Source organism: Neoarius graeffei, chromosome 27, assembly GCF_027579695.1.
Source record: "Neoarius graeffei isolate fNeoGra1 chromosome 27, fNeoGra1.pri, whole genome shotgun sequence".
Classification (NCBI taxonomy): Eukaryota; Metazoa; Chordata; class Actinopteri; order Siluriformes; family Ariidae; genus Neoarius; species Neoarius graeffei.
The window spans coordinates 29,404,123-29,428,615 of NC_083595.1; the positions used below are offsets into that span (position 1 = coordinate 29,404,123).

Here is a 24,493-nt window from a genome sequence, read left to right on the forward strand (position 1 = left end):
AATTGGACAAATTAAATAATTGTAAATAAAATGTTCATTTCTAATACTTGGTTGAAAACCCTTTGTTGGCAATGACTGCCTGAAGTCTTGAACTCACGGACATCACCAGACGCTGTGTTTCCTCCTTTTCAATGCTCTGGATTAATAAAAGTCTTCTGCCACTCTATTTCCGCGACGTCGTGTCGTTCTGTAAGTGACGTGGACGCTAACGAACTGCTGTAGAGATCGGACATAGAACTAACCAATCATAGCGCAGGGGCGGGGTTTATTAACCGGAATCAATCGGAATACGGGTGAGAAAAATAAGAGAGTGGGAGTGTCACGCGCAGCCACCACTGGTGTTTAAAGCAACTTTGCACAAAACACTAAAGTGAGTGAAAGAAGGAAATGGAGGAAGACAACCTTTCCCTGGTCTTACACAGTAAAGGCGATCTAAGGCTGGTAGGATGAATTAGTTTTAACACTACTGTTATTCTAATGAAATAAAGGTTCTATAAAAATAAACAGTTTGTTTTGACAGATGTCATTCAGTCACTGAATTATTGTGATTTTCCTGTTTAATGTTATTTGCAGGAACAACGTCCCATACCAGAGCCTGGAGCTGAAGGTACGATCAAACATTATAGACTGATAGTGAAAGCTGACACTGCTCTGTTTTTTGCCCTTTTGCCCCTCGACTGCATGCAGTGGTGCCAAATAGGCTGTTTTCCTGAGAAAGACATTGACTGTGTGCTGATATCACTGGATTATTTTACATAATTTAGTGACATCTTTTCCTTCATAAAGTACAGTTTTAAACTAGAATTATTTTCTGAAAATGAGCAGCTGTTAGAGGTGGGTGATATAATACTGATATTATGATAAATTGTGTTAGTGCTCTCATAAGTTTATCACAATAATCAGTTCTTCTATCCATCCATTATCTCTAGCCGCTTAATCCTGTTCTACAGGGTCGCAGGCAAGCTGGAGCCTATCCCAGCTGACTACGGGCGAAAGGCGGGGTACACCCTGGACAAGTCGCCAGGTCATCGCACAGCTGACACATAGACACAGACAACCATTCACACTCACATTCACACCTACGGTCAATTTAGAGCCACCAATTAGCCTAACCTGCATGTCTTTGGACTGTGGGGGAAACCGGAGCACCCGGAGGAAACCCACGCGGACACGGGGAGAACATGCAAACTCCACACAGAAAGGCCCTCGCCGGCCACTGGGCTCGAACCCGGACCTTCTTGCTGTGAGGCGACAGTGCTAACCACTACACCACCATGCTGCCCACACTCATCAATTATCAAGCTTTAAAATAATATTGTATATTTCTATTGTAGGCCATGATAAAGTGCAGAAGAACTATTCTGTTGCCAGACTGCCTGATTTCAGTATTGAATAAAACAGCCATTATTATTATTATTTTTGTCATCATTGTGAGGCCCTGATATATTATATTCTAACTGATCCACTGGTAACATTCAAAATTCAAATACGGGTTATGGAGTTTCTTGCAATTGACGGGGAGAACATGCAAATTCCGCACAGAAAGGCCCTCGTCGGCTGCTGGGCTCGAATTCAGGACCTTCTTGTTGTGAGGCGACAGCGCTAACCACTACACCACCGTGCCGCTCTGTAATCAGTTCTTCATTTATCAGAATAATGTGTATTAGCCAAGTATATTGACACACACAAAGAATTTCGTTCTGGCAGTTGGAGTCTCTCTCGTGATACAGAAGGGGAAAAAAAGTGTGAATATATGCATGTGTAAGATGTGTATATGCAATATAAGAAAAAAGTATATAAATATATGTATTGGACAATATAGACATTACACAGTATAATAATATTCAATCTATAATAACTATTATATACATAATATACAATACCTATATTATACAACCCCGATTCCAAAAAAGTTGGGACAAAGTACAAATTGTAAATAAAAATGGAATGCAATAATTTACAACTCTCAAAAATTGATATTGTATTCACAATAGAACATAGACAACATATCAAATGTCGAAAGTGAGACATTTTGAAATTTCATTCCAAATATTGGCTCATTTAAAATTTCATGACAGCAACACATCTCAAAAAAGTTGGGACAGGGGCAATAAGAGGCTGGAAAAGTTAAAGGTACAAAAAAGGAACAGCTGGAGGACCAAATTGCAACTCATTAGGTCAATTGGCAATAGGTCATTAACATGACTGGGTATAAAAAGAGCATCTTGGAGTGACAGCGGCTCTCAGAAGTAAAGATGGGAAGAGGATCACCAATCCCCCTAATTCTGCGCTGACAAATAGTGGAGCAATATCAGAAAGGAGTTCGACAGTGTAAAATTGCAAAGAGTTTGAACATATCATCATCTACAGTGCATAATATCATCAAAAGATTCAGAGAATCTGGAAGAATCTCTGTGCGTAAGGGTCAAGGCCAGAAAACCATACTGGGTGCCCGTGATCTTCGGGCCCTTAGACGGCACTGCATCACATACAGGCATGCTTCTGTATTGGAAATCACAAAATGGGCTCAGGAATATTTCCAGAGAACATTATCTGTGAACACAATTCACTGTGCCATCTGCCGTTGCCAGCTAAAACTCTATAGTTCAAAGAAGAAGCCGTATCTAAACATGATCCAGAAGCGCAGACGTCTTCTCTGGGCCAAGGCTCATTTAAAATGGACTGTGGCAAAGTAGAAAACTGTTCTGTGGTCAGACGAATCAAAATTTGAAGTTCTTTATGGAAATCAGGGACTCCGTGTCATTCAGACTAAAGAGGAGAAGGACAACCCAAGTTGTTATCGGCACTCAGTTCAGAAGCCTGCATCTCTGATGATATGGGGTTGCATTAGTGCGTGTGGCATGGGCAGCTTACACATCTGGAAAGACACCATCAATGCTGAAAGGTATATCCAGGTTCTAGATGCAACATATGCTCCCATCCAGATGACGTCTCTTTCAGGGAAGACCTTGCATTTTCCAACATGACAATGCCAAACCACATAATGCATCAATTACGGCATCATGGCTGCATAGAAGAAGGGTCCGGGTACTGAACTGGCCAGCCTGCAGTCCAGATCTTTCACCCATGGAAAACATTTGGCGCATCATAAAACGGAAGATACGACAAAAAAGACCTAAGACAGTTGAGCAACTAGAATCCTACATTAGACAAGAATGGGTTAACATTCCTATCCCTAAACTTGAGCAACTTGTCTCCTCAGTCCCCAGACGTTTACAGACTGTTGTAGAGAGAAAAGGGGATGTCTCACAGTGGTAAACATGGCCTTGTCCCAACTTTTTTGAGATGTGTTGTTGTCATGAAATTTAAAATCACCTAATTTTTCTCTTTAAATGATACATTTTCTCAGTTTAAACATTTGATATGTCCTCTATGTTCTATTCTGAATAAAATATGGAATTTTGAAACTTCCACATCATTGCATTCCGTTTTTATTTACAATTTGTACTTTGTCCCAACTTTTTTGGAATCGGGGTTGTACACAATATGTCTAAAATATCTGTTTTATGCAATATCTATTTTTAGATATCTAAATGTATCTATCTACAATAAACACTATAATTATATAGTATCTATATTGTGCATAAAATATCTATAAAATACAGTATATACTTTATTATTATTATGTATGCTATCAACAATATAAACAGTACACCATATACAGACAATATATGTAAGGAATAAAACAAAATAATCCACACGTGATGGTATGATACAGCCTGACAGGTGATGTTACTGTTACCGCCCTGATGTGCATTATTCCTCTTAAGTATACATTTCATTTATTAATGAAGGACACATCATGCTTTTTATCCATTTGTAGTTATATATAATCTCATGAAATATCTACAAGACAAATGAGTTCCTGTTTACACTTGTTATAGCAGCTATAAACAGACATTCCCTCACCAGCATCTGTTTTTTTCTCTCTGCTGAAGTTCTCATCTCATTATCTCTAGCCGCTTTATCCTGTTCTACAGGGTCGCAGGCAAGCTGGAGCCTATCCCAGCTGACTACGGGTGAAAGGCGGGGTACAACCTGGACAAGTCACCAGGTCATCACAGGGCTGACACATAGACACAGACAACCATTCACACTCACATTCACACCTACGGTCAATTTAGAGTCACCAGTTAACCTAACCTGCATGTCTTTGGACTGTGGGGGAAACCGGAGCACCCGGAGGAAACCCATGCGGACACGGGGAGAACATGCAAACTCCGCACAGAAAGGCCCTCGCCGGCCACGGGGCTCGAACCCGGACCTTCTTGCTGTGAGGCGACGGCGCTAACCACTACACCACCATGCCGCCCTCTGCTGAAGTTAATACAACAAAAAACAACCAACCAATCAACCAGCCAAAAAAAAAACCTTTGTTATATAACAGCATGATTTTCTTAGCTATTAAGCATTATGTAGAGATTCAAGAATTCAAGAGTGCTGTGGTACAATTGGACCTGTAATATTATAGAAGATTCTCATGTACAGTCAAGCCTGAAAGTCTGCACACCCCTTTCACCTTCTCCACATTTTATTACGTTACAGACTTATTCTACAATACACTGAGTGCAGAATTATTAGGCAAGTGAGTATTTTGACCACAACATCCTTTTAATGCATGTTGTCCCACTCCAAGCTGTTTAGGCTTGAAAGCCTACTACCAATTAAGTATATCAGGTGCTGTGCATCTGTGTAATGAGAGGGGGTGTGGTCTAATGACATCAACACCCTATATCAGGTGTGCATAATTATTAGGCAACCTCTTTTCCTCAGGCAAAATGGGTCAGAAGAGAGATCTGACAGACTTTGAAAAGTATAAAATTGTGAGATGTCTTGCAGACGGATGCAGCACTCTTGAAATTGCGAAGATGTTGAAACGTGATCACCGAACAATCAAGCGTTTCATTGCAAATAGTCAACAGGGTTGAAAGAAGCGTGTGGGGAAAAAAAGGCGCAAAATAACTGCACATGATCTGCGGAAAATCAAGCGTGAAGCTAACAAGCAGCCATTAGCATCCAGTTCTGCCATATTCCAGAGTTGCAACATTCCTGGAGTGTCAAAGAGTACAAGGTGTGCAATACTGAGGGACATGGCCAAGGTAAGGAAGGCTGAAAAACGACCACCACTGAGTAAGGCACACAAGATAAAACGTCAAGACTGGGCCAAGAAATATCTTAAGACTGATTTTTCTAAGGTGCTGTGGTCTGGTGAGATGAGAGTGACTCTTGATGGGCCAGATGGATGGGCCTGTGGCTGGATCAGTAATGGGCACAGAGCTCCACTCCGACTCAGACGCCAGCAAGGTGGAGGTGGAGTACTGCTATGGGCTGGTATCATCAAAGACGAGCTTGTTGGACCTTTTCGAGTTGAGGATGGACTCAAACTCAACTCCCAGACCTACTGCCAGTTCCTGGAAGAAACCTTCAAGCAGTGGTATAGGAAAAAGTCAGCATCTTTCAAGAAGAACATGATTTTCATGCAGGATAACGCTCCATCTCATGCGTCCAAATACTCCACTGCGTGGCTAGCCAGTAAAGGTCTGAAAGGTGAAAAAAATAATGACATGGCCCCCTTGTTCACCTGACCTAAACCCCATAGAGAACCTGTGGTCCATTATAAAACGTGAGGTCTACAAAGAGGGAAAACAGTACACCTCTCTGAACAGCGTCTGGGAGGCCGTGGTTGCTGCTGCACACAATGTTGGTCGTGAACAGATAAAGAAATTGACAGAATCTATGGATGGAAGGCTTTTGAGTGTCCTCATGAAGAAGGGTGGCTATATTGGTCACTGATTTTGTTTTTGTTTTGTGTTTGAATGTCAGATATGTTTATTTGCAAATCTGGAGTTGTCATATCAGTGTACCTGGTGAAAATAAATAAGTGAAATGGCTACACATTTGGTTTTTATTAAGTTGCCTAATAATTCTGCACAGTGAAAGTTACCTGAACACATACATATTCTCCTAAAATGGCCAAAACTAAAAACACCCCACTCTAACTTCCATACATATTCAGCTTTGATATTTATGAGTCTTTTTGTTTGATTGAGAACATAGTTGTTGTTCAATAATAAAACTAATCCTCAAAAATACAACTTGCCTAATAATTCTGCACTCCGTGTAGATTGAGTTCATTTTTTGTCACAAATTTCTACACAGAATAGCCCATAATGATAAAGTGAAAGCAGGTTTTTAGACATTTGTGCTAATTTATTAAAAATCAAAATGTAAAATATCATATGTACACAAGTGTGCACACCCTTTGATATGACACCCAAAAGTGAGCTGAGCTGCATTTTGCTTCCACTGATACTGCTTGAGATATTTCTACAACTTAATTGGAGTCCACCTGTGGTAAATTCAACTGATTGGACATGATTGGGGATCGCCAAGACCTGCCTATATAAGGTCCTACAGTTGACAGTGCATGTCATGCTTAGTTTACACGTACCCGGGTATGTATAGAAACGGATAACCCCGCCTCTCCGTTTTCAAAATATCCACGATTACACCAGACCATTCTCCAAAATATCTGCATTTACACGGATCCGCATAGATGCGGCTAAGCGCTATTATGAGCATGTCAAACATATAGGTGGCAGTATAAGAGGAAGTATAAAGCCATATTAGCCTATCAGAATTATGAAAATACAAATGACATGATGGCGGCGACGTTGCTAAGCAGCAAGTCTTTGCCTTGGTGGGAGGAAAAGTGCCTGAAAAACTGTGACCCTCCTCGCAGTCCTTCTCCTCTGCTCCTCATAAAGCAGTTGTAGTCCTATTTGCAAATGCAAACAAACCAAAAGTATTTGCAAATATGTAAAAAGGACGACCACCCGTGTTGCATCCATGAGACCATCAAACCAAAATATTGAGCGCCTGACGTAAATATTGTTCCATGACGCATATCGTGACGTCGGGAAAACCTAAAACTCCGTTTTCCACTATTTACACGCAGGCATGAAAACGGAGTTTTCAGAAATCTCCCCTTTGCCCGGAGTTTTCAAAGATATCTGTTTTCAGTGACTGAAACCTCCGTTTATGTGTAAATGAGAGGTGCAACCGCATAAATAAATATGCGTCTTCATAGATATCCGGTTACGTGTAAATGGGGCTTCAGAGCAAACTCCAAGCCATGGGGTCAAAGGAATTATCTGCAGACCTCAGAAACAGGATTGTGTCAAGGCATAGATCTGGAGAAGGGTACAGAAAAATTACTGCAGCTTTACAAGTCCCAAAGAGCACAGTGGCCACCATCATTCGGAAATGGAAGAAGCTTGGAACCACCAAGAATCTTCCTAGACCTGGCCGCCCAGCCAAACTGAGTGATCAAGGAAGACGGGCCTTGGCCAGGGAGGTGAGCAGGAACCCGAGGATCATTCTGACAGAGCTCCAGTGTATCCCTGTGGAGATGGAAGAACCTTTCAGAAGATCAACCATCCAGGCAGCACTCCACAAATCAGGCCTTTATGGTAGAGTGGCCAGACGGAAGCCACTCCTTAGTAAAAGGCACATGACAGCCTGCTTAGAGTTTGCCAAAAGGCACCTAGAGGACTCTCAAACCATGAGAAGCAAGATTGTCTGGTCTGATGAAACCAAAATTGAACTTTTTGGCCTGAATACCAAGCATCACGTCTGGAGGAAACCAGGCACCGCTCATCACCTGGCTAATGCCATCCCAGTGAAGCATGGTGGTGGCAGCACCATGATGTGGGGATGTTTTTCAGCAATGGGAACGGGGCGATTAGTCCTGACCGAGGGAAAGATAAATGCAGCTAAGTACATGAGATCCTTGAAGAAAACCTGCTCCAGAGCTCTCTGGACCTCAGACTGGGGTGAAGGTTTACCTTCCAACATGACAACAACCCGAAGCACACAGCCAAGAGAACAAAGGAGTGGCTTCAGAGAAAGTCTGTGAATGTCCTTGAGTGGCCCAGCCAGAGCCTAGACCTGAATCCAATTGAACATCTGTGGAAGGAGCTGAAAATGGCTGTGTATCAATGCTCCCCACCCAACCTGACTGAGCTTGCAAGGATATGCCAAGAGGACTGGGCAAAAATGTGTGCCAAGCTCGTAGCTTCTTTCCCAAGATGCCTTGAAGCTGTAATTGCTGCCAAAGGTGCATTAACCAAGTATTAGGCTAAGGGTGTGTATAGATATGTAATCCCTAAATAACCGATTTTTGTCAGTAAAATAAAATTGCATATTTTCTAAAAACCTACTTTCACTTTGTCATTAAGGGCTATTTTGTGTAGAATTTTGTGACAAAAAATGAACTCAATCTATTGTAGAATAAGGCTACATCCACACGACAACGGCAACGAGATGTTATTTAAAAATATATCGCGTCCAAATGGGCAACAATCAGTAAAATATCTGGTCCATATGGCAACGCAACGCTTGCTGAAAACGATGCAATACACATGCCACACCTCTAGGGGCGCTGTAAGACGGTCCCTTTGGAGACACCAGAACAATAGAAGTAGTAAGGACGCATGCGCATAATGCGCGAGACTTCATATTAGCCACAAAGTCAGGAAAATCTGTTTGTAAAATTACATTATAATGACCAAATACAATGAAAAAGTATTTTTCCAGTCTCACCTGTGAAAGGTAATCCCATGTGATCTCGTTTGGACGGCAAACCTGTTGGTACAGTTAAATGCAGCTAATCTTTATTCTCCGCTTTGACCTCTCCAATATGGCGGCGAGGATGACGTATGATTCTACGCGGAAGGCGGCGTCTTTAATGGTCCGGAATAAATTGAATACTACACGTTGATGGATTAATTTGTTTCTCACCTGTGAAAGGTAATCCCATGTGATCTCGTTTGGATGGTAAACCTGTTGGTACAGTTAAAGGCAGCACATGAATCTTTATTCTCCGCTTTGACCTATCCAATATGGCGGCGAGGATGACGTATGATTCTACGCGGAAGGCGGCGTCTTTAATGGTCCGGAATAAATTGGATTAATTTGCTCCTCTATGCCCTTTTTGAGGAATGTATTGTCAGACTTAAATCAACATCTGAAGAGGTGAGATCGCTCCTTTTTTTTCCCTATTTTTGCTGGCGGGATTGCACCATTACACAATAAATATTCACAGTGAAAATATTTTGTAAGCGCGTTTCATGAACCAAGTTATAGGATTTGTTGACAACTCGCATCGCAATGAGATCATCATTGGCACTACTGGTGTTAAGAATCAGACCATTTCATAAATGAATATTTTGCTGTAGAGCTGCAGTGTTTGTACAATTGCATGTTTTTGCTTCACTATTACTGTCACTATTCTGCTTCTTGCATTACTACTGTGAACTAACACTGAACATAATAATAATAATAATAATAATAATAATATCCAAGCTCAGGCGGCACGGTGGTGTAGTGGTTAGCGCTGTCGCCTCACAGCAAGAAGGTCCTGGGTTCGAGCCCCGGGGCCGGCGAGGGCCTTTCTGTGTGGAGTTTGCATGTTCTCCCCGTGTCCGCGTGGGTTTCCTCCGGGTGCTCCGGTTTCCCCCACAGTCCAAAGACATGCAGGTTAGGTTGACTGGTGACTCTAAATTGACCGTAGGTGTGAATGTGAGTGTGAATGGTTGTCTGTGTCTATGTGTCAGCCCTGTGATGACCTGGCGACTTGTCCAGGGTGTACCCCGCCTTTCGCCCGTAGTCAGCTGGGATAGGCTCCAGCTTGCCTGCGACCCTGTAGAAGGATAAAGCGGCTAGAGATAATGAGATGAGATGAGATATCCAAGCTCGTGTTTCACTCTCACTAGTGCTCTGTAAGGCTTTTTCCTGGTGATATTCGTTACACTTCTACCCAGCGTGAAGCACTCACAGTCATGTGGTTGTGACGTCATCGTAAACAAATCCGTTCTACTCATCCAGACGACTTCACAACGGCAACGTTGCCAGATCTTTCCACTCTGGAACCCGTTCTCAAAAAGATTGCGTTTTGGGCACCCAAAACGCCGGTGCCGTGTGGACGCCAGGCCTAAACGATAAGCAATTGTATCGGAGTCACCTGAATCCGTTGCCGTGTGGACAGGGCCTCAGTCTGTAATGTAATAAAAGGTGGAGAAGGTGAAAGGGCTGTGCAGACTTTCTGGCTTGACTGTATTTATTACTGAACAAGAGAAATATGAAAAAATAAGAGATACAGATGATTGTATTTGTTAAATAAAATGAAGTCTTCAGCATTACTGTGTCTATTATGTGTAACAGAGCAAAAGGGGTGGAGTATGTTGCATATAAGTAATCAGTATGGCTACTAATGACGGTGATAGAATTTGCAACTGCTTCTGTCTATGTTTCAAATCTGTAAATGTTAATGAGTTCAACACAGTCTGGGGATTTTTCTGCTTTAACATTAAACATGGTAACTAACTGTTTTTTTTTTCTTGTTGACCTTTAGAGGTTTTACTTCAGATGCACTCAGTGGGGATCTGCGGCTCTGACGTGCATTACTGGCAGCATGGACGGATTGGGGACTTTGTTCTTCAGAAGCCGATGGTCCTGGGCCATGAGGCAGCAGGGCAAGTGGTCAAAGTAGGATCTGCAGTCATTCACCTCAAACCAGGTTTGCTAGAGAAAAGCATGTTTAAAGATTAACCTGCACTGTTTAGGATGAAATTATTAATGTTTGTTGGTTTCATACAGCCACACAAGAACACAAGTATGTAAGACTGGTCAGGATAATCACTCAGGATAATCACACACACTCACAATAATAAAAACAATTAGGTATTGGACTTATTTGCATATTGAAGCCTTCAGTGATATTAGTGTTGCAAAAGTGAATATTGTGTTAATAATTAACAAATGATGGATTATGCAGCACCATGATAAGCCACTTTTGAATCCTATTTATTATGTCATTTGTTGTCCGTTTAGGTGACAGAGTGGCTATTGAGCCTGGAGTCCCCCGTGAAATGGATGAGTATCTCAAATCTGGCCGATACAACCTATCGCCCACTGTGTTCTTCTGTGCCACACCACCTGATGACGGGAACCTCTGCAGATACTACAAACATAACGCCAACTTCTGCTACAAGTCAGTTTCAACAAAATATAATTCACTGTACATTTGTCTTCAAAATGTTCAACCTTTGGACACATTTTGCTTTTATTAAAATTCTGAGCCACAAGAATATAGCAATAAGAGGTCAGGCTTTGTGATGATGTGCTCCTCAGGTAATCATCTACATTTCTTTGTGCAGACTTCCTGATAATGTGAGTTATGAGGAAGGGGCTCTGGTTGAGCCGCTCTCAGTGGGGATTCACGCATGCAGGAGAGCTGGCGTTACTCTGGGCAGCTCTGTGTTCATCTGTGGAGCAGGTTAATACCCCTTTCTGCCTGCAGTGGTTTTACTGTTACATTAATAACATGATGAGTATTGTTCTAGTTTGTGTAGAATATTTTACTTAAAGGGCCTGTTTTTTATTATCATAGTTCAAACACAAAAATAGGGCAAATGGCACAGGACTTTAAAGCCTTCACTTAAAGGTCATAGGCAATGGTTGGAGGTGAAACGTAGAATATCAACTTTATTGTCTAGAAAAATGACCCAAAAAGCGAATTCAATTTTCCTAGTGTCTAATTTGCACCCTAAAATTGAATAAGGGCGGCATGGTGGTGTAGTGGTTAGCGCTGTCGCCTCACAGCAAGAAGGTCCGGGTTCGAGCCCCGTGGCCGGCGAGGGCCTTTCTGTGCGGAGTTTGCATGTTCTCCCCGTGTCCGCGTGGGTTTCCTCCGGGTGCTCTGGTTTTCCCCACAGTCCAAAGACATGCAGGTTAGGCTAACTGGTGACTCTAAATTGACCGTAGGTGTGAATGGTTGTCTGTGTCTATGTGTCAGCCCTGTGATGACCTGGCGACTTGTCCAGGGTGTACCCCGCCTTTCGCCCGTAGTCAGCTGGGATAGGCTCCAGCTTGCCTGCGGCCCTGTAGAACAGGGGTCACCAAACTACGGCCCGCGGGCCAGATCCGGCCCGCCACCCCCCTTTGACCGGCCCCCCAGCCCCTCTGCCCCCCACCACTTGAACCGGCCCTATGAGGCAATCCCCAAAAGTGGTCATGGCCTATTTTTTTAAATTGCTTTTTGGCAAATAATAACATGTCTGCATCTTGTATTTTGTTGATTTTATCAATTAAAATTGATATTTAGTTATAAAATGAACTATTCATATTTTCCGAATTTTCGTCATATGCTCGCGATCAAGCAGTGACAGGCAGCGCACGCGCAGAGAACTGTCAGTGTTCAGGACAGCAAAATGGCGAGCGGTCAGCGAAAAGCTGACGGAGAGTGCAGAGTTTTTAAAGAACAGTGGACCACCGATTATTTTTTCGTTCAGTGTAAGGACCGTGCAGTTTGTCTTGTATGTAAAGAAAGTGTGCCGGTTTTCAAAGAATATAATCTGCGTCGTCACTATGAAACCCGCCACAAAGCAGGGTTCGAATTATACATTTGACCCTATGGGGGTCTCTATTTAAAAAAAAAAAAAGCAATGCATACTCGCTCTCCTGGACCAGCGCACTTTTGCGCACTGCAGTGCACAGCTTTCACACACAGGCGCGCGCATGCACGCACGCACACACACACGCGGTGTTGCATGCATATATATATATATATATATATATATATATATATATATATAAAATTATATATATTGTTAAACAAAGGAAGATCGTTCTGAGATAGAGGACAAGTCTTCTTCGGACTTAACTTCACATTCGATTTCGCAGGCTGCAAATTTCAGTTTGCGCGCATAGTGGTGTGGTGGTGAAGTACAGCCGTACATGTTGCGGTTTAATAACACGTTCAATACAAAGTTATGGCTGCATGGTGATCAGAAATGAAATGAGTTTTATTTATATTTATATGGTGATATAGGCTATTCAAGCTTATTATGGTGATATATGACGTATTTGAGAGAGTTGCACAGAAAATTAAGTTTGCTTCTTTCATGGGAGCCTGAGGGAATGGGAGCTCAGCTCCCATTGGCTCCCACGTAATTCGAACTATGCCACAAAGAGTATGCTAGTTTGCGAGGGCAAACAAGAGAAGACAGGATTCGGAGGATGAAATGCGGACTGGCTGCACAACAGAATGTATTCCTTCACCAAACCCAGATCAACCAGGCTGCTGTCCGAGCTAGCTATAAGGCAGCTCACCTACTAGCTACCCATGGAAAGCCGTTTACTGATGGGGACTTTGTTAAAGTATGCATGCTTGCTGTGGCCGAGGAGGTGTGTCCCGACAAGAAGGATGCGCTCAACGCGGTGAGTCTCTCCGCACCTACTATGACCAGGCGAACCGAAGATTTGGAGGACAACGTGTATGACCAGCTGAATGAGAAAGCGTCAGAATTCGAGTTTTTTGCTTTGGCCATGGATGAGAGCAATGACGTGCAGGACACGGCACAACTGCTGTGATCTATTGCTCATATTATTATAATTTCACTGTTTTTTAAAATGTATTTATTTTATAGGCCTGTTTATTTTATAGGCCTGAGCAGCCTTTATTAAGTGCTGCATACAATTATTATTAATAATATCAACAGGCCTACCTACAATTTATAATTTTCCACTCACCTTTGCCAGTGTCAATCACCTCAACTAGGCAGATGTTTCTTACCTTGACAGCTTTGATATTATTTTTATTAGAAAATAAATAAATGGAATATCTGTGGTATTTCAAATTAAAACAAAGTGTGAAGACTTGATTACTACTTTTGCAAACCACTAGTAAAGATAAACAAATATGTGCCAGGAATCAAGTGTTGATATAGTAGTATGGATATAGTAGTGGGGATATAGTAGTGGGGATATAGTAGTATGGATATAGTAGTGGGGATGGCTGTGCCAGGCTAGTAATCTCTACTACACAATGAGGCCTGCTGGTGGTCATATTTGTCTGGGTTATACAATTCTATGTGATATAGCTGACCCGACCCCGGCCCCCATCACAGTCAGGAACGACAATGTGGCCCCCAGAGAAAAAAGTTTGGTGACCCCTGCTGTAGAAGGATAAAGCGGCTAGAGATAATGAGATGAGATGAATGAGAGAAAATTGAATAAAACGGTTAAAATATACTGTTTTGCCCAATTTCCGAAGGTTTGTTTACATCTCACTTATGCGCACTTTCACCGCCAGGGGACAGTCGTTGTGATGTCATTTAAGCCAAACAGACTGGGAGCAGCTCCGTGTTTACTTGTGAACCAAGCACACATGTACGGACTTTGGTTGTGAGAGGTTGTATAAAATGTCTGAAAGCGATAGCGATTTTGAAGTAGGAACTCTCCAAATTAAATATCGAGAGGTGAAACCATATATGTATGAACCTATGGCCGTTGCGAAGCAATCAGTGAATGTAGCTCACTGGTTTGACCGTGCAGCCTCGGAATCAGACAGCGACTCGGCCGACTCTGATCGCAGTGACCCCGGACCTCAACAAGACTCGCGCCTAAACGATTTATCCTGGTAGTTATGATAAATTCCTACTTTCGTCGTAATACTAAATAAGAGCCCTTTTGAAGAATAATTAAACCGCCCTCTCTAGTGGATATAGGGAACGATTACTTGACAGTGTGCCGGTAGGCCACATTAGCCTGCATCCGCGGCATTATACTATTTATAGCCTACTCTAAGCGAGGAAATATCCCTTTATCTCATTTCCACAATGATTGTACAGGATCCCTCAGGATTCTTGACTTGTCAATTGCAAGCAAAAGTAAAAAATGTTTACCTCCAATCTTCTCCTTTTTGCTTGAGCGTTGCTGCTCCGTTTCTTCTTTGACTGCTTGATTTTATTTCACGCGCACAACCCACTCTTTCCGCCTCTTCTCCTCTTCTGGAAAAAGCCAACCCTCCGGCTTCACGCGCACAATCCACTCTCTCCGCCTCGTCTCCTCTTCCGGAAAAAGCCAACCCTCTCGCTCCACCTCTTCTCCTCTTTCAGAAAAAGCCAACCCAATCGCTCCGCCTCTTCTCCTTTTTCGGAAAAAGCCAACCCACTCGCACCGCCTCTTCTCCTTTGGTTAATGTCACTCAACAATCGGGCTGTGATGAATTTCCTATGAAGTTTTCCAAAACGCCGTGACCTGGTGAAAATGAATGGGACCACTAGCTTCATGCTAAAGTTGGCTTGGTTAAGCTAACTTAAATTCAATTAACATGTCATGAGTAAAACTTGTCCTGCAGGGATTATTGGTGGGACAGCAACTGAATGCTTTGTCATATATTGGCCCATATTTGAGTTACTGTAAAACATACGGGGGGAAATGTAGCTTTTCAGACCTGTTGCTGTGCCTTAATATATTGTGACGTGTTAAATGGAGGCAGAAACACGAGTCTGTGAACAATGGAGCATGCGCACTAGCAGACATCCCAGCCTGCAGAAACTCATTTCAGGGAGGTGTCCTGACGCATGACTTTTTTCCCATCAGCAAGGGGGGTGTCACGACACCTCCCTGAAATGAGTTTGGATGTCTGTAAACCAATCAGGATGCTCTTTGTCTAGCATGCGCTACATGAACAGGCACACACGCAGACTCTCTCTCGCTCTCCCTCGCGCACTCCGTCATATGCGCGATGCAGACATTAATGTTTCGCGTGCACGCTCTTGCTCGCTTGCTCTAGATTCCGGGAGATATTCTCCAATTTGCAGGCATCCAGGAGCCACTATCAATATGTGGGAGACTCCCGGAACTTCCAGGAGACTTGGGATGTCTGCACTAGACAGTGTTTATGTAGAGAGCATGCGCACTTCAATCAATCAATCAATCAATCAATCAATCAATCAATCAATCAATCAATCAATCAATCTTTTATTTCAATTACATATAAACATATAATAGACTACACGAGTCTGCAAATAGCGCACTGCTAATCAAGGCAGATTCATGTTTACAAAGAAAAAAAATATTTTATATGAATTAATATAATAAATATGTATGAAAAAGATAATAAAACATACTTGACAAATTAACAACTATTTGGTAACAAAAAGAAAAAGAGGAGACAATACTTGTTATTCGATATAAAGGTACAGTAATATATCATTCAGTAACATTGAAAAAATATATAGAGAGAGGTATACTTGTCATACTGATAATAATAATTCATGCATGGTATTAAATAATATTTAAAGTTAAAACTAAGATAAATAAATAAGTAAATAAATAAATAGATAAAGCTCTTAATTATATATAGAAATAAAATTATGTAGAAAGAAAGAGTTTGGAGATGTCAACATCATATCCATATCTACTTAAATCAGAAAAAAGATGGTGTCTGACTTTTTTCTTGAACGACAATTTAGATGAAGATCTTATAGAAGTTGGAATCTGGTTCCATGCCCTAACACCAACACGGGAAAATGAGTTCTTTTGTAGATTTGTACGAGGATACTGAGTATATACTGTAAGTTCTTGGAGTAAGATGACCTAGTGTTATAAGAATGGATACTAGAAATAGAAGAAAATAATTTACAAATGTTTGAGGGTGCACTTTGATTAACAACGTCATACATTAATTTAGAAATACATTCATAGAAAAGATGATTTACTGGTAAAATATTGGTTTTGGAAAACAATGGAAGGGCACTTTCTCTATTATCAACAAAATGGATTAATCTTAAAGCTCGTTTTTGTAGGATTAATACTTTATTTATATGAGTTTTACAAGCCTGTCCCCAAGAACTAAGACCATATGTTAAATAAGGTTGAATCAGAGAGCGATATAATGTCATAAGGGTATGTAGTGGAATAAAATGTATAAGCTTGGCCAAAAGTCCGACAACCTTGCTTATTTTGTTGCAAATAAAATCAATATGAGGCTTCCAAGAAAGATTGTCATCGATTATTAAACCCAAATATTTGACATACTTTTTATGTTCAAGTGAAACAAGTTTGTTTTGAGACACTGTTTTGAGAGTATGTTATGCACAACCTGTCAACCTCAATTACAATTTCCTATCTGTATTGGCCTAATTTAATGTTTTAAAGTAATTTTTTTTGACTAAAATGAATGACTAAAACTGGACTAAAACCCTTTTAGTTTTCGTCGACTAAAACTAGACCAAAACTATCAAGGATGGAATTTACTAAAATGTGACTAAAACTAATAAGCATTTTGTCCAAAAGACTAAAACTGAAACTAAATAAAAAATGGCTGCCAAAAACAACACTGGTGCATACCGCCACCAAGCCACATATCAACATCCAAATCAAATAACTTGATAGTACTAAAGCTGTTCACCAAATTTTCATCAAAATTCGTTCACTACTTTTTGAGTTACACTGGGAACAGACAAAAAAATCCTGGATCCACATACATATCTAGATTTGCATCAAAATCTAATCAATTGTTCACTGGCCCACCTTTCCTCAAAATTTCATCAAAATCTGTTCACTAGTTTTTGACTTGCATTGGGACCAGACAATAAAATAAACAAACAAAAAAACCCCCAAACAAACAGAGGTGAAAACATAACATAACCTCCTCCACAGGCCCGGCGCCATGGGGGGGCGAAAGGGGGCGTCGCCCCCTCGTGGCTACAGCCCCGCCCCCTCAACGGAGACTCAGATCACTTAATTGTTTTCTTATGAAAATATAATGTATTATAGACGTATTAATAATTTGCATTTTCAAATACGAAATATTAAGTGGTTGCGCATTGCACAAAAATACATTTCACATAAATCACTACTAAAACTGGCACAGTAGAACAAATCTGATTGGTTGTTATGATTCTTATGTTGCAATCGTAGAATTCAACTGTATTAAGGATTATTTCAAAAAGCCTGAATTTAATATTAACCCTGTTTTAGACATATGTATCAATCCTAACTACTGGGGACTACTTGTTATTGTGGGTGTATGTGTGAAATGCTGACACAGCCGCGCACACACAGACCTGTGACAAGGACAAGGGTCGTGCGGGCGGGGGTTTTACATGCACACTTACAAGTGCACTGTCTCTGCAATATCCTGCAATATGCAGTCAGTTTACGGGAGTAGTCTTTCCCCCACCGAATTAAACGAATTCAATCACAATATTGTGAATCCATTTTCTTTCTTTGTAGGCTAAGTTTATCTCCGTTTATGTTGGTGCATGTGTTCATATATGGTCCGCTTTGTGCACAAATAGCGTAAGAATATGTGTCGTTGACGTCACCCCCCATGCAGCGGGGGTGAAAATTCATCACTTCAGAGTGTTTTGTTCCCTACACGCCTAAACTGGGATCGCGGATTAAGTGGTTAGCGTTGACTCGGTGCGAGTCAGGAAGGCTATTACTGGTGCAGCCGCGGGGTCTGTTGATTTTTTTTAAATTATGATTTTGGCCGCCGAGCCAAGTACCTTAGACTTGCCTTGACGTTTTGTTTTCATGCCGCGGAGCTATTTGTATGTATTTTAAATTTAAAGGACTTGCCTGTAGGTTTGTGTGTGTTGTTTTATGTTTGGCATCAGGGCCGTTGCAGGGGGGGTGCGAGGCCCTGTGCGAACTTGAAATGCGAGGCCCTAATCTTTGACATGGATGCGTAATTGCGCATGAATAACAGTCGCACGGATGCAACTATTCTAGTTCTATTGCACGCATAATCTCGCTGCAATACGTTTTATCAAGTAGAATAATACAGCATAATCATGCACATAGTCTCAGCTATGACTTTTTGCTATTTATTTCAAAGGAAAAAAAATCAACTATGCAACGAGTGGCTACAGTACATCAAGTCAGTTCAGTCACTTTATTTTTGGCATCTTGACATTTTAAACAAGCAGATTAGGACACTAGCTCAACTGAATCGGCCACAACCTCATTATAAAATATTTCTCAACCACAGCTAGCCTACTTATTATCCTCCTTCCTCACCTTGGACTTCACTGTCATCCTCAGTGCGCGCGTTCCCGTCCTGCTGTTGTAGAAGCCCGCTCGGCTCTGCCACAGTGTCGGTGTATGTGATGGAGATGCTAGTTGCTGCCACAGCATCACTGGCAGTACTGATAAATTTATCCAGCGATCCCCACAGTAACTTGTGAAATTCCTCCTTCTTTTTAAAATTTTTCCTCTTCTCAGCACCCGATTCGTGCTTGCGAAATCGGTCGCGTTCTCTTGCCGTCGACATGTTTACTTTCCCCCGCTTTAACTTTCCTCCTCTCCCGTCTTCAGTGAGGACGCATTACGTAATGACAATGAAAAACTCGCTTTGTTTGGATTTGTTTTTTATTTGTTTGTTTGTTTTTATGTGACATCTCATTGATACAAAATCATACATAACTAATGTATTTATTTAAAAAAATAATAATAATTTAGGGGCGGCACGGTGGTGTAGTGGTTAGCGCTGTCGCCTCACAGCAAGAAGGTCCTGGGTTCGAGCCCCGGGGCCGGCGAGGGCCTTTCTGTGTGGAGTTTGCATGTTCTCCCCGTGTCCGCGTGGGTTTCCTCCGGGTGCTCCGGTTTCCCCCACAGTCCAAAGACATGCAGGTTAGGTTAACTGGTGACTCTAAATTGACCGTAGGTGTGAATGTGAGTGTGAATGGTTGTCTGTGTCTATGTGTCAGCTCTGTGATGACCTGGCGACTTGTCCAGGGTGTACCCCGCCTTTCGCCCATAGTCAGCTGGGATAGGCTCCAGCTTGCCTGCGACCCTGTAGAAGGATAAAGCGGCTAGAGATAATGAGATGAGATGAGAGAATAATAATTTAAAAAAAAAAACACAGCAAGATTTAAGGCGCGAGGCCCCCTAGTGGCGCGAGGCCCTGTGCAGTTGCACAGTTCGCACAGCCTATGGGACGGCTCTGTTTGGCATCTTTCCGGTTGTAACGCGTGTCTGTGAGAAAATCGGAGGGGAGGGTTAACAGGTGGGCACGGGAGTTGATAAAGCGCAACTGCCCTGGTAATATGCCACATGATTTTCCCGGACTAAAGCAACCTTCGGGGCCGTGGTTTTGTGGTTGGCGCAGTTAATTGTTTGAAACACGTTGTCAGACTGCCATCACTACTACACACTATATGAAAAAATATTTGCCCCCTTGCGATTTCTAATTGCCCCCTTAGTAAACTGTTCCTGGCGCCGGGCCTGCTCCTCCAGTCAAGTTGGCGGAGGCAAAAAGCATAAAGGAGATGCACTCTCCCACTATTCAAAGCTAACACACATTGTATCACTAATATGAATCAGTTCCCTAAACAGCCTTTGTTTTGTTTCCTGTAGGACCGATCGGACTGGTCACTCTGTTGGTAGCTAAAGCCATGGGAGCCTCTCAAGTGCTTATAAGCGGTAAGGTGCATGTGCTCATAACCTGTGCCAGCTGGATGATAAAATGTGTTTATTTCAGTCAAGCTGGAATAGAATGCAAATATTCTATGATAAGATGTATCTGATGAATAAAGTGAACAGTAGGATCATACAGTATACAACATTGCAGTGTTTCTGAAAACCTCCACTGTTTTGACATACAGAGCTGATGAAAGACTGAGCTAAAGCTCTTGTTTCTCTGTAACCTAATAATTTACTGTTCACTATGCATATAATTCTCCTCAGAGTCACCTGAGAAATTACTATTTTTACTGTTACTGTACTGTTAATATGGGAACTTGGATATCAACTCAAATGGAAAAACGTGCTGTCCATTCATTCGATGTCTTCTTATACCATCAGACCTTTCTGCTGATCGGTTGGCCAAGGCTAAAGAGTTAGGAGCCGACTTTGTTCTTCCTGTTAAGAGAGACGATATACCACAGGAAATGGCCAAACGTGTGGATGGCATGTTGGGGGGCATGCCTCACATCACCATTGAGTGTAGTGGTGCCGAGAGCAGCATCCAAACAGCAATCTATGTGAGTACCATAAATCAAAAATAATAATTGTACCATGTTACATATGTAAACATCATCGTCATCATTATCATCATCATCATCACTGGAGTCCGAGCAGCGAAGCTGCATTAGCACCCATTGTGTTTCTAACCTTTCTTCTCCTTATTATTATAATTATTCTTATTATTCCTCCACTTCTTCTGTCTATGGCAGCCCACAGAACCTTATGGTATAAAGTTTTCAAATTTAACACACTAATTGGGGGCAGTCCCCTGATCCTTTTTACCAAGTTTCTTGTTTGCAGCTTGAGTGCTCTAGCACCACCAACTGGTTGATGCATTTAACTTTTGACCTGTATGCCCAATTTTCAAGAACAAGGTACTATTGGGTTCCTTGGTTCAAACCAAGTTGCAGCCAGTGTCAATTTTTGCCATATTGGATTATATGAAAAAGTTTCAAAAAGCTTCACAGGCAACAAATTTTTACCAAATTTGCTAGAGGTAATAAACTTGATACACAGTCTCGGTACCCCTTCCTGAGGACCTGAATTTGACCACTGGGGGGTGTCCACAATAAGTAAAAATTCATTTTGCCCAATAACTGCTGATGTGTTTTGCCAATGGACATGTTTGTCCATTCATCAAAAAGTGTTCAACCATTTTAAAGTTAATTGAAATTGGTGGTGAAGCCACCAAACAAGAAGTGAAGTCATTTGAGGTCATAATTTGGTAACACTATCACTACGTTCAGACTGCAACCTGAAACGACCCATATCCGATTTGTTGTGAAATCCGATTTTTTTGTTAGGCCGTTCACATTACCAATTATATGAGACTTGTATGCAATCTCCAATATGAACGGAAAACGACCCAAAAGTGTCCCGCATGCGCAAATTGACACATAATAAGCACATCTACGTAATACGTAAACAAAAAAAAGCGCACTTCTTCATGTTTAATGATTTCTTTTTTGTTTGTTTAATTATCTGGTTAGTGTTAAAGTGTGAGCTCTCGTGTGTGTTTTTGTTTCTGAACTGAAATGAAAACGTGTAGCCTGGTAACGAGGGTTGACTCCTAAATGTCTCTCTAATTTCTATATAAGTGCACTACATGTTACTAGGAAGTAATGGATTTTTAAACTCTACATAGTGCACTCGAGCTTCAGTAGGCAGTCATTTGGGATACAGGCGCTGTATTACCAAACTCTTAATTCAGGCTTAATAATTTGCACATATTTATTTTGTCATATTAATAAACTTTTTCTACATTTTTATAAATATTTATTTAGATTGTTTATAGCCAGCTGAATTCTGCAACTTCTCTCAGCGCTGGCTCAAGGTGCATAAACACCAGTGCAGTTTGCTATGGAGATGAGGCGAGACCTGGCGATGTGGTTTTTGTAGCGGCGGCGGAACTCACACAATAATCTGATTAATGTGGGCAGCAGATTAATGAGACCGAAGGTGTCAAATTACTGGAAATTTCCAGAACAATCTTATAATCTTGTAATACAGGATGGTTTAAGTTATAAATCAGTTATAGAAACTGTTTTATTTAATCAGGCTAACAGATAAACATCCAGGTCCCTACCAAATCCACCATTAGCTTGATCAATTCTATAAAAGTCTATTTAAATTCTGAAAACTGTATAAATGTTGTTGTTTTCCACCAAAGAGTCGGGATTAGCCAACGCAGAATAGTGACGTTTGTCTCTTGTTGATGACGTGTAGGTCGCATGAATGCGACCTGTCCGGTCAGACTGCAGTCGCATGTGAAAATATCAGATATGCATCGGATTTAGGACCACATATCCAAGCGGCCTGGGTCGCATGTGAAAAAATCGGATCTGTGTCGTTCAGATTGTCAATAACAAATCGGATACAGGTCGCATATGGGCAAAAAAATCGGATATGGGTCGTTTCAGGGTGCAGTCTGAACGTAGTCTAAGACATCAAAACCAGACTTGGTATATGGACTCCAGAGCTCATTCTGAGTAAGAACAAAACATTTTGTGTCATTTGACCACGGGGTGCTGCAATAAGCAAAAATGCATTTTAAGTAATTTGTTTGCCTTTCAAAACAATTTAATTTTTTTGCCTTTAAAAACTGACTCACTTGTCCGGTGATACTGTGGGAGGCCTCAAGACTGAGACATTGCAGTTTTTCATGTCAGCCTATTTGGATTTTATGAAGAGGTTTAAAATTTTTCACAGGCCACAAAGTTTGCCCAGTCTTCACCAAACTTGGCACAGATGGTCTTTTGGCCAAACCAATAACAAAAGCTATCAGATGGACTTTTGATTTTCGAAACCATTTGACCATGACATCCAATCGAATTTGGTGGTAAAGCCACTAAACAGGAAGTAAGGGCATATACTTGGCAACACTTTGATGTGTTTACACTAACCTGGGTATATGGACTTAGGAAACCTTCCTGAGGATGTGCAAAAATTGTGTTATTTGGCTACAATGTGTGTGTGTGGGGGGGGGGGCAACAAGCAGATTTTGTTTTTTCTTTTCATGAAAAACATAAGAGAATTTTCACAGACCACAAATTTTATCTAGTATTCATCAAATTTGGTAGAGATGATCTTTGGACAAAGATTCACGTTTCAAGATTCGGAGATAAATCTGCCAAACAGGATCTGAGGTCAACTTTCAGTTACACCCAAACTTTGGTCAAATTACATAAAACTTGCTTTCACTGTTTACAGACAGACTTTTAACATGAAGATCAAGTTGCCATGGTGACTCTGCCCTGCTGGTTAATTGGCCCCTTCATTGCTACTTGCAGTCATTACTATCATCATCATCATCATCATCATCATCATCATCATTATCCCTGTTATATAGAGTGATATTGATAACATGATTAGCGTTCTCCAGTTTGATGCCAACACAATGTTGGATTCTTACTAAACTGTTAATTAAATTGTTAGTGATAGCAGTCTAAATTTATTCATGGAATACTTTCAACAGTTGTCATGACAAAGCAGGGTTAGTACACCAGGAACTAAAGATTATATGAATGAATGACAATGGCGGCCCTGTGATGACCTGGCGACTTGTCCAGGGTGTACCCCGCCTTTCGCCCATAGTCAGCTGGGATAGGCTCCAGCTTGCCTGCGACCCTGTAGAACAGGATAAAGCAGCTGCAGATGATGAGATGAGATGAGATGACAATGGCGTGGATGAATCCAAGGACATTAAGAAAACGTTAAGAGAAGTAGTTTTTTGACGATGCTGGATGTACATCAAGGAAGTGCGTATTATGTGTTTGTGTGTCTACAGGCCACGCGCCCTGGAGGTGTAGTCGTTTTGGTTGGACTTGGTAATGAAATGATCACAGTTCCTCTCGTTACTGCTGCGATCAGAGAAGTGGACATCCGAGGTGTGTTCCGGTACTGCAACACGTGAGTTAAACAGTATACAACATTGGGATAATCAGTGCCAGTACAGCCCATTAAACAGATTGCTCTCAGTGATGAGAAGTTAAACCCTCAACAAGTTTTATATACCAAAATAATGCGAACAATCAGTAACATTTAGCATACCAAATATATTACATTTATCACTCAGTGAAAATTGAAATAAAATAACAATGAAATGAACATAGTATTCCTCTTTACCCAAAGTACAGTGATATACACTCAC

The 24,493-nt window shown here is 41.4% G+C and overlaps 1 protein-coding gene across 2 annotated transcripts in view; it reads left to right on the forward strand.

Moving 5' to 3' along the window:
• Positions 1-321: 321 nt before the first annotated feature.
• The window catches only part of sord (sorbitol dehydrogenase), a 36,539-nt gene continuing 12,367 nt past the window's right edge, over positions 322-24,493 (forward strand). For both annotated transcript variants that reach the window (XM_060911820.1, XM_060911821.1), the window contains exons 1-8: positions 322-441; positions 574-607; positions 10,436-10,600; positions 10,915-11,074; positions 11,241-11,359; positions 20,236-20,301; positions 20,683-20,861; positions 24,131-24,252. In XM_060911820.1, the coding sequence (XP_060767803.1) occupies positions 388-441; positions 574-607; positions 10,436-10,600; positions 10,915-11,074; positions 11,241-11,359; positions 20,236-20,301; positions 20,683-20,861; positions 24,131-24,252 (899 nt within the window). In that variant the 5' untranslated portion in view covers positions 322-387. The remainder of the gene's footprint in view (positions 442-573; positions 608-10,435; positions 10,601-10,914; positions 11,075-11,240; positions 11,360-20,235; positions 20,302-20,682; positions 20,862-24,130; positions 24,253-24,493) is intronic.